Raw genomic sequence first — 12,021 nt, forward strand, 5'->3', positions numbered from 1 at the left:
GTTGTGGAAAGCTTCTTTAGGATTCATTTGAGACTATAAAACTTTTGAAAGATCTGTAAATCCTGAGTTTGAGCGCAAATTCGACGTTCAAAACTTCTACTTTGGGGGTGGATACGTATTCAGAATCACTTTTTTTAAGCTATTAAATAACGACGACAAAAAATGAAAACAAAGCTCTACAGTAAATTAATTATTTGTTTAGGAATTTAATAGTTCCACCCCCAAGTAGGAGTTTTGAACGTCGAATTTGCGCTCAAACTCAGAATATACAGATCTTTAAAAAGTTTTATATGTCTCAAATGAATCCTAAAGAAGCTTACCACAACACTGCATACTCTGTTCAACTACCATACATAGCCGGTCTGTCCCTTTAACTAGAGGAATCTTGTACGTTGATTCAACAATTTTCAGTTGAGTTGGTCGACTTATATTCCAGGCAGAGCTAGAGTCCCAAGCTAGTATATAAATAAATATATTTAATATTTTTACAAAGTTTTTTGTCTTTAAATATTTAGTAATAAAAAAATATACAATAAATTGTGTTCAATATAGTTTCACAATCATTCATTCAATTTTCTTTATTTCTGTTGAGTTATATAGTTTTGTTTTTATTCTATAACTGTTAAATGGAAATGTGTATTTAAACATTATTTATTAAACAGTTTCAACACCATTTATATTCTTGTTCTGTTTGACTTTAGTATTTTTGTTTGAAAGTTAAACTGAAAGCCCTCATTCTCGTCATTTTATTTAAACTTTTAGACATACATTCTTCTAGAGCTCATCTTTCTCTGGGCCGTTGGTTGGCAGAGGAGGGACACAAAAAATGTCAACAAAAAAAGCAAACTATTGTTAAAGAATAACAAGCAAAATTATTCAATAAAGAACATGAAAATGACCAGCACTCATCCCTAAAAAACAATCAAAGAAATTAACAAAAATAAAAATAAATTTCAAAAAGAAAAATTAAAATTTTTTTGAAATTATAAGAATTGTAAAAACTTAGTTTTGTAACTATTGTTAAAATTGTTGCAAAAAAGTTGTTAATAATGATAGTTTAAATAGTTATGAACAGACCTTGACCATGATATTTGAAACCGGCTAAACATTGCATTGTTTTATTAATTATTAACCCTATTCCTGCTGGGGGGGGTCATGTAGTTTTTTTTACATAACTCAAAAAGTATTGGTCTGAGGCTGTTGTAATTTTCTAACTTTTCCTACATACCCAAAGCCCTCCCTTTAGGCCTAAAGCCGGGCTTTAATACTAACTGCCTGAGTCCTCAGGCACACTGCCTGAATGACTGCTTTTTACTGTAACAAACTAAATCTTTGTTTTGACCCACTTCCACTTGTCAGATTTTGATAAAATTTAGCTTTTTGGAAAGCCTTTGACATAAGGAAACGAATAGCGAAAAAAAAATTGCAAATTTTTTGCAAACAACCTGTCTAAGGAAATTTGCACATTTTTAGTTTTTCTTGATTAAAAATCAGGTTATTTAAAATTTTGCACAAATTTTTGCATATTTTCAAAAATATATAATTTTTCATTTTTTGGACAAATTTCTTTTTTGCTAACATTTTTACTGTATAACTGGATTTTGCGATAAAAAATTCAATTTTTGCAAATTTGCAATTTTTTTGCAGATTCTAAATGTAGAGCACAAGAGCTTTCCAATGATATATCATATGTCATATTTGGACATCAAACATGGGATTTAGAGGGGGGGGGGCCAAATTGACCCCCCCCCATCTTTTGAAAACGATCGTTCCATCTTTAACTTTTAAAACTGTCTCTGATCTATTTTTAATTGTTTCGTTTTGCGTCTTGTTCCTCGGTGTTTAAATGCTCAAAGTGAAAATTGCCCATCCCTACTTGTCCTTTAATAAAGGAATTAAAACCTCTTTTGATTTTACTTAAAAAGGTGACAAAACGGTTTAACAGTTTGATCGTGAAAAATTTATTTGTTTTAACATATTTTTCATATTTAATAAATAGACTAATTTATCTGAGATATTAGAAGTTTAGATAATTTTTATATTTTTTCATCATTTACAATCTGATTTAGTAAACTACCACCGATTGAAATTCTGAATCACCAATTCTGAGTTAAAAATTTATGAGGGTAGGTTTTGTTAATAAATTAGCGAGTGAATCGAAGTTTAAGGATTTAAACCGGTGGTTGGAAGTTCAGCGATCTCTAGAATACATTAAATTTTGCGTCCATTTTGACATGGCAGAGAATCCATTTTGACATGGCAGAGGTACCATTTTGAAACGCAAAGACTTTATAGTTCCGTTGGACAATAAAACGAAAAACACGAAAGTCGTAAATATATTCCAAAGTATTTTAGGGACACACTGTACCTACTTTTTGACTTTAAAACTGACTTAAAAACTGTACTTAATAAAAAAAATATGTATAAACGGTTTGCTTGAAATATATTTCATTAATTTATCTATTCTGATGGACATTCGTATTCTCCATCCTTGATCTGCTGAATCAAATCCTAAAATAATAATTTCAATGAAAAATAAAATAATGATAAGTTAACTTCTATCTATTTTTGGTTTCCTAAAGGACTGTCCTTTTATTTGTAAGTGACCCATGTTTGAAAACGTTTTTTGTTTTAGAATCAATAATTCAAAAGACACTTTTGCATATAAACTACAATTCAACATTAACGATTCTCAGAGAGAAAATTATGAATCGCTCATTCATTCCTGATCATACCAAGCTATTTAGGGAACCTGTAAGAATCGAATATGTAAATCTTCAAATAATAGGTCCCATTGAGAACTAGTTATGATCAAAAACAGTCATAACAAGGAAACGTTGGAATAGGAAGACGGCTTTTATACTTTGAATAGTCCGAATGAATATGAGATTCTGCAATTGTGCAGTGCAAACAGACCCATTTCACTTATTAATTGATATATAAGTTACTAGAGTGGTCGGCTTTTGTATCAATACAATAAGGATGACTTTTTTATTTCAGTTTTGTTTACCATCAAACTTTTTCAAATCAATAATTTACAAGCAAACTAATTTGAAGCTTTTAATTGGCAGCTTCTCTTTGTTTCCATGTTTACGTGTATCCATGCTGCTTGAAAGCTATATTCAAATCAATAGTTTACAAGCAAACTAATTTGAAGCTGTTATTGACAGCTTCTCTTTGTTTCCATGTTTACGTGTATCCATGCTGTTTGAAAGCTTGATTCTAAATTTGAAGTTGAAATTCGTCTTGAGTGTATTGATATATACGACGACAATTTGCACTGTAACAACATTAAAGATGCTTTAAATGCCTATTTCACAGTGTTCTGGTTCTCTCTGTATTTAAACTAATTTGGATACTAATCTACTCTTTGGAAGAAATGCATTCAGGTTTTCTATTGAGATGAATAATTTGTAGTTTCTAAAGAAAATCTGGAGACCATTACTTTTTCAATTGCGGCTCCTTAGAAAATTTGATTATTTTTGTATACTCTTTCATCTTTTACTCAGCAATAGGATTATTTTGATTTTAAAGGAATAGATTTCAAATTCGAAATCTACAATGTTTCCCATTTTGGAGTTAGCAGCATAACAAAGGCAATATATGCTCAAATATGTCTGTGAGGGTAGAATTGTCGAATCTTCATCATTTTAAATATTCAATAGTAAAAGACACCTGGCCTTTCACAATTAAAGTAATTTTTCTCCAAACATGAAAAAAATCATTTCCCAAAAAAATATATCTGTAAGACTTACAAGAAAACATTTAAAACTTTTTTTCATTTTCCGAGGGAAACTTCACAAAATGATGAAATCATTTTAACATTACCTGTGGTGTTTCTCCGTCAATGGTGCAGCCAACGGACTGCGCTGTTCCCAAAACTTCGCGCACAGTTCCTGAGAAATCTTTCGCCAAAGATCTTGGACGCATTACTCTACAAGATTATTATTATCATATTCAAATGGGGCCTCTGAAAAGTTTAAAAACAGACCATAATTAGTCCCGTCACAGTAATGGGACCTTTCCGACTTTTTTCTCTCTGTTGGCGCACGTGCAGCTGTACAATTTTTAAGTCTTTATTTGATAGTTCTATCCTTGATTTTACAATCCTTGGTTGGTTGGTGTGAGCTGGACTCTGAAAGAAGTATAGTTCTATCCTTGATTTTACAATCCTTGGTTGGTTGGTGTGAGCTGGACCCTGAAAGAAGTATTCCTTCTCAAATAGAAATATCGACACAAATATCAATAAAGTGTCAGGAGAGCTAGTGCTATATACCCTATAAACAATTACGTTGCATCTAACAAGAAAAGTGTATTTTTACTTTACAAGTGAGAAATGGAGATACAGGAAGTTTCTCAAAACATTACAACGGTAGGACAGCATACAATTTGATTTGATATTTATATTTTACTGACACATTTGACAGATATTAAAAATATATAATGTCACGATTCATTATTTTATGTTCTGTTGTTGTGAACACTCCATTTACGATGGTAGGGAGCTTGCTTGTTAAATTAAACACAGACTGATTGATTGCATAATTAATTAATGCGGAGGATTGGATAGAAATTCCAGAATCTTGAATAATAAATTTCAACCATAAACCGTAAAACATCTCAGGCCTGGGTTCCACCTCCCTGCATCTTTGGTATTTCCAAATCAAACAATTTTAGACATTCAATCAAAGTTTGTGCATTGAGTCAATTCTGCAACTTCTGAGAGAGTGGACATCTGAAAGAAAACACAATTATATAAAAGAAGACAGCTGAATAGAACTCTTTCTGATTGAAATGTCAGAAATAATGATGACACTAGGATTCGTACTTATTAGCCTTCTACCGGGAATCATGTCTTTTCCACAAGAAATCGGGGTGAGGATACCCAATCTTTGTTTAACCACTTCCGGTTCTCTGTGCAGGTTCCCATTCATTTTCAAAGGAAAACGGTATACAGAGTGTACTTACACGGAGTCTCCTACACCTTGGTGCGCTACAAGGGTAGACACTGATGACACAGTTATAACCAATCAGTGGGAGGACTGTGATCCATTTAGCTGCCCCATCGAGAACATAAATGTACCATCCTGCACAACGGTATCCGGTCCAGACCCGTTTAAGCAATGTATTTTCCCGTTCCGCCATGCTGGTGTTGTGTACAACAAGTGTACAACTGTAGGACTAGACCAACCCTGGTGTTCTACACTGACAACATCTGGTGGAGACCATGTTAGTGGGAAAGGAAAGTACGGGATTTGCCCACTTTCTTGCCCTGGAGTAGAGAGAACATTAAATCAAACCTGTAATGAAGGAGAAACCTTCATTCAAGGATGCAATTCTTGCATCTGTTCAGAAGGCAAGGTTACTTGTACAGTAATTCAGAACTGTGGAACATGTACTCGTGGTCAAACTTGGAGGGATGGATGTAACACATGTACATGTTCAGAGCTTGGATTTCCGGCATGTACCGAAAAGGCATGCTTACCATCTTGTAAAACAACATCAGGCCCGGCTTCTGGTCAAACCTGTGTTTTTCCATTCCGATGGGCTGGACAAGAGTATAAAAACTGTGCTGCATGGATTTGGTCTGGAGAAAATGAAGGAAAACTATGGTGCAGTACAAGAACTGATATCAATGGAAACCATGTCAACGGTGGTGGCTACTACGGGTTCTGTCCAAGTTCTTGCATCAATAGTGATGATGATTTTGATTTTGATATTGATCCTAGATTTGGCACAAAGGAAAACCAGGCCGGAGTTGAAGAAACTGAAACTAAAATAGTTTTTAATGTAGAGATAGAAGACCCAGCAATTATTTTCATGGATGAAGAAAGTCAACCTTCTTAATTTGATAAAATCTTTAAATTAAATAAATATGTTTTCTAATATTTTGTCCTGCTTTATTAAATGTTTTACCCCCTCTTTATACATAGATTAGTTCATTTCATACTGTTTTATATTCCCCTTTCCCCGTTGTTAAATATTTGTATTTTCAATCTTTAGAAAGAATAAGATATTGAAATGAATAAATGAATAATTAAATCAATACTTCTTTATTTATTTATAAAGTTCTTTGATGTTTTACTCTAAGCTGCTTTGTTTAATAAATAAAAGCTGGTTTCATTAACATCGACAGTATGGTAATTATGTAAAAGAACATCTCAGAAACACATAAGGAACGTTTTCATAAGGGTTGAAATTAAGAACATTTACGCAGTATGATTATCTATGTATTATAGCTTCCCCCCCAAAAAAATATGAAATTCCATTATTTTTTATGTATTTCAAGTTCTATAAGTATTTAGAATTTCCACATCTATAAAGCAGTATACTTTATTAATTGTCTGTCTGTTTGGAGGTCCCATCATAACTCATAGACCGTTGAGCCGATTTTCTCAAATTTGGATTGGAAAACTCGGCTTAAAGGGACAGACCGGCTATGTAAGGTAAAATAACTGATATGCAGTGTTGTGGAAAGCTTCTTTAGGATTCATTTGAGACTATAAAACTTTTGAAAGATCTGTAAATCCTGAGTTTGAGCGCAAATTCGACGTTCAAAACTTCTACTTTGGGGGTGGATACGTATTCAGAATCACTTTTTTTAAGCTATTAAATAACGACGACAAAAAATGAAAACAAAGCTCTACAGTAAATTAATTATTTGTTTAGGAATTTAATAGTTCCACCCCCAAGTAGGAGTTTTGAACGTCGAATTTGCGCTCAAACTCAGAATATACAGATCTTTAAAAAGTTTTATATGTCTCAAATGAATCCTAAAGAAGCTTACCACAACACTGCATACTCTGTTCAACTACCATACATAGCCGGTCTGTCCCTTTAACTAGAGGAATCTTGTACGTTGATTCAACAATTTTCAGTTGAGTTGGTCGACTTATATTCCAGGCAGAGCTAGAGTCCCAAGCTAGTATATAAATAAATATATTTAATATTTTTACAAAGTTTTTTGTCTTTAAATATTTAGTAATAAAAAAATATACAATAAATTGTGTTCAATATAGTTTCACAATCATTCATTCAATTTTCTTTATTTCTGTTGAGTTATATAGTTTTGTTTTTATTCTATAACTGTTAAATGGAAATGTGTATTTAAACATTATTTATTAAACAGTTTCAACACCATTTATATTCTTGTTCTGTTTGACTTTAGTATTTTTGTTTGAAAGTTAAACTGAAAGCCCTCATTCTCGTCATTTTATTTAAACTTTTAGACATACATTCTTCTAGAGCTCATCTTTCTCTGGGCCGTTGGTTGGCAGAGGAGGGACACAAAAAATGTCAACAAAAAAAGCAAACTATTGTTAAAGAATAACAAGCAAAATTATTCAATAAAGAACATGAAAATGACCAGCACTCATCCCTAAAAAACAATCAAAGAAATTAACAAAAATAAAAATAAATTTCAAAAAGAAAAATTAAAATTTTTTTGAAATTATAAGAATTGTAAAAACTTAGTTTTGTAACTATTGTTAAAATTGTTGCAAAAAAGTTGTTAATAATGATAGTTTAAATAGTTATGAACAGACCTTGACCATGATATTTGAAACCGGCTAAACATTGCATTGTTTTATTAATTATTAACCCTATTCCTGCTGGGGGGGGTCATGTAGTTTTTTTTACATAACTCAAAAAGTATTGGTCTGAGGCTGTTGTAATTTTCTAACTTTTCCTACATACCCAAAGCCCTCCCTTTAGGCCATAAAAGAAAGGGACGGGAGTCGGGAATTTAAATTGTTACCTTAGGAGCAAGAGATGAAGTTGCTCCAACTTCTCCTCCAACTGCTCTCAGTTTAATCACCTTAACCTCGGATGGGTCGAATTTAGGAGGCATCTTCTCTGAAATTGTTATAATGTGTTTAATCATTTTTTATCGTCGATCTCCTTGTTATCCATGTTTAAGTATAAGACTTCAGCCTTCCATGTATGGCTCCCCAAAGATTTGTTAGTATTTTTTGCTTTACAAAATCATGAAATAGACCCCCAAAAGAAATTTTTCCAAAGCACAAAAAATACCTTAATTTATTCGTATTTAAAAAGTTCAGCTTAATGGCAAAGTCACAAAGTTTTCTTTAGAAATATTTTGATTGATACAGTTTTTAATTTGGGATAAAATATATGAACTTTTTTCAATCAACCAATAAAATCAGTTGTGAGATCAGTCTCATTTAAGGTTTATCAAATTATAAGACTTTAATTGTATAAGATTACTTTGAAAAATGCAATTTTTGAAGAAAAAAATTTAAATGTGAGGGTATTGGGTTTAGGTTGAATCGCCCTTTTATTCATTCAATTTATAATTCAACAATAAGACAATAAGAATATCTGAAGTTATGAAGGTAGAGCTAGTGAACTGTATGGTGAGACTAGCCGGGAGGGTCAGCAGGGAGAGAGAGTAGGATTACACGTGGGGAAAGCAATTCACAGCTGAATCTGGAGTCATGCCAAGCTTTCTACATTCTCTATACACACGCTTTACGGAGGAAAGTCAGGGGTTAAAAAGATGAAAAGGTTGTAAGCTTGCAGGTATTATTATTATTATTATTATTATTATGATTAAACCTGGCGGCAGCATAGATATCGTTCATGGTGATGTTACCGTTGTGTTTAATATTTTTCACTTTCTTCCTGTCCCTAGGAGGCTCCTACACCAAACCAAATATTCAAAATATTTCAAAAATCTTAAATTTTAATTTCAAATATATTTTTGACATCTACTTAAAAGGCCTTAAATAATCTTTTAGATTTCACAGAAAATTTCAACCCTTGCATCAATCTCTTGCTGCCCTAGAAAAGTCAAGTTGCCAGAACATTGTCCTCATGTTTATTCTGCTTATTGAGAATCCGCTATTTGCAAGGTGTCAAAGACGACAGTTGAATCAGTCTTAGAATCCAAATAATGAGAATTTTGATTTGGCCTGCCTTGAGTGCCCTAATGATAAGAGCAGCTGCAGAAGGTACAACACAGACCTAAAATTATAAAAATCAAAATCTAAAAAAAAAGACAATGGAACCAGACTTTGAAATAGGTAGTAGACCTAAAAGTGCAGAAGTTTGCATTTACTTTTTTAGCTGTAAAAAAAAACTTTAATTGTTTAAAATATAATTTGAAGTTTTTCTTATATAAGAATGTTATCTCATTTTTTTCATAAATATTTCTGAGATTGTTTTTTATTTTTTTTTTGTAAATAAATGAAAAACCTGTAATTGAGCAAAGCTATACTCTTTAAAAATGCAGTCTGGTTAAAATATTAGGATCATAAATTTATTGAAAAATAATTCATACAAAAGTAAAAATTAACGTCGGATTTTTAATTTCAAGATAATCTCAAAAATATTTTTAATCACAAAAAAAGAAATGCATCTCAGAAAATAACAATAAATTACAGACAATAACAATAAATTACAGAAAATAACAGTAAATTACAGGAAATAACAATAAATTACAGAAAATAACAATAAATTACAGAAAAAGCAGTAAGTCACAGAAAGAGCAATAAATTACAGAAAAAGCAATAAATCACAGAAACAGCAATAAATCACAGAAAAAGCAATAAATCACAGAAAAAGCAATAAATCTCAGAAAAAGCAATAAATCACAGAAAGAGCAATACATCACAGAAAAAACAACAAATCACAGAAAATGGAATAAATTAAAGAATTAAGCAAATAATTAACAAAATCTCTTACCGTTGCCTGTCTGTTCTGTACAGTGAGCTGAACTGTAACTTTTAATCCTTTCCATTCTTGAGTAGCTTTGGCAATATCTTCTCCAATCTTCTTAGGGGACAAACCTAGGGGACCAACCTAAATATAGTAATCTTAGGGGACACCTAGGGGACCAACCTAAACATAGTAATCTTAGGGGAAAAACCTAGGGGACCAACCTAAAAATAGTAATCTGAGGGGACACCTAGGGGACTAACCTAAACATAGTAATCTTAGGGGACACCTAGGGGACCAATCTAAACATAGTAATCTTAGAGGACACCTAGGGGACCAACTTAAACATAGTAATCTTAGGGGACCAACCTAAACATTGTAATCTTAGGAGACACCTAGGGGACCAACCTAAACATGGTAATCATAGGGAAAAAACTTAGGGGACCAACCTAAACATAGTAATCATAGGGGACAAACTTAGGGGACCAACCTAAACATAGTGATCATAGTGAACACTTAGGATACCAACCTTAACATAGTAATCATGGGGAACACCTAGGGGACCAACCAAAACAAAGTAATCATAGGGGACACCTAGGGGACCAATCTATACATAGTAATCATAGGGGACCAACCTAAACATATGACGCAGTTCCAGGGGGTAGACCTTAGGGACCAACCTAGAGATAAATATCTTAGGAGAGAGTTCTAGTGAACCAATCTTAGCAAAATAATATGTTAAGGGACCAACGGCAACCTAAAGAAAGTCATTTTCTTTGGAGACTTAAAACCTAGAAATAGAGATCTTCTTTAAGCCAAACTTTGTTTAAGGGAGGAGGTAGGTCGGCGGAAACGAAGTAAGGAAAAGATATTTAATAAGTTACAAACTTACTTCTGAATACTCGTTAGTCGTTTTATATTACTAATATTCTGTATTAATATTTTTAATAAAATGTAAAAAGTATCACAAAACATTTTGTATTTTGTACTTACAAGTTTACAACGTGATGTATACGTTTTATTTTTTACATCGTCACTTTGGGAAGAAATAATCATCATTTAAGTACTATTCGAGACCCTCTTTCATCGGAGACCTCCAAGTTCATCTAATCGGAGACCCCCAGATTTTTATCTATGGTTAACCAATGAAAATCTGGAGTCTCCGATGAATAGCTTGCAATCTCCAATAAAAATCTGGAGTCTCCGATAAAAACTATTTTTTTATACCACCATAACACCTGAACATCGAAAGTTAGCTGTCTAATCGTTTTAAATTACCGGGCTGAACATGTATTGCAAGTTTTTAACTCCATACCTTTTGATCGAAGGGGGGGTCAGTCCATAACCTCCCCCCCCTCTATAAATAGTTTCAGACCCCTAAGTCTTTATTGGGTTGAATATAACCCAACCCTTGTATTATCATTTTTATTTTAGCATCCAATTTTTATTTTCTTGGAAATAGAAAACGTATAAAAGTTAATATTATATATTAATTCGCTTTTGCAGGTTTCCCTTAATGTTAAAATAAACACAGGATTTCTATTAAACATGGAAATTTGAAGACAACATTGAGATAGTTTTTTTGTTAAAAATTAGCAATTTTATACAAAATCATATAAGGAAGTTGCCTTGCCTTGCCTGTAAATTAAACTTTCTCTATAGAAGGCAGCCCATTCAACTTAAAATGTGAAAACCAGCAAAGAACTTGGTTCAATCAAGCTTTCCAATCAAAATGTAAAGCAAATTGGTTAGGGGTTTCCTGAGCTATGATTGTACATAAAAAAAATTAAGCAGAAAAACAGAGATTACTACTTATACATATATATACAATAAGAGAAAAATTTGCAACATTTAATCAGCTACAGGGTGTCCCATGAAATATAACAGTTGGTAAATAGTTTAGAATGTTTTCTTCCATAATTTGTTAAGTAGGAGTCATATTATCGTAAAGTTAATCTCAAAGTAAAATATATTCTAGCAAAAGATTTTTAAACGAAATGAACTGCATAAAGCGTTTACTATGTAATACAGTGTATGGAAGGCGACATTCAAAAATATTTACCAACTGTCATGTTTCGTTGGAAACCCTGTAGGTATTTACGTCATTTGTGACATATCAATTTTTAATGTCAGACACAATATTGAATAATGTTGATGTTAGACAAAGTAAATAACATGCAGTGAATGCAGTTTCATCTGATATTTCTTTAATAAATTTCTATACAGTGATAACCAGAAAACTATGGAATAGGAAGACGACATTATAGCAGTATTTCAGTGTATTTAATGTTGTTAGGCAGAAAATGTTTTACTAGACCCTTACTGAATCACTAATTTTGTGAA

At 32.3% G+C, this 12,021-nt stretch overlaps 1 protein-coding gene across 1 annotated transcript; it reads right to left on the reverse strand.

The window, feature by feature from the left end:
• Positions 1–2,424: 2,424 nt before the first annotated feature.
• Positions 2,425–11,750, reverse strand: LOC111698353 (60S ribosomal protein L12-1). The gene is made up of 7 exons (XM_023468667.1): positions 11,741–11,750; positions 10,208–10,272; positions 9,706–9,822; positions 8,938–8,985; positions 8,578–8,660; positions 3,829–3,934; positions 2,425–2,511 (listed from the first exon to the last, which is right to left on the reverse strand). Exons 1-7 carry the CDS (start codon positions 11,748–11,750, stop codon positions 2,461–2,463), a joined length of 480 nt encoding a protein of 159 aa, XP_023324435.1. The 3' UTR covers positions 2,425–2,460.
• Between the last annotated feature and the right edge of the window lie 271 nt (positions 11,751–12,021).

Source organism: Eurytemora carolleeae, unplaced genomic scaffold (genome assembly GCF_000591075.1).
Source record: "Eurytemora carolleeae unplaced genomic scaffold, Eaff_2.0 scaffold295, whole genome shotgun sequence".
NCBI lineage: Eukaryota > Metazoa > Arthropoda > Copepoda > Calanoida > Temoridae > Eurytemora > Eurytemora carolleeae.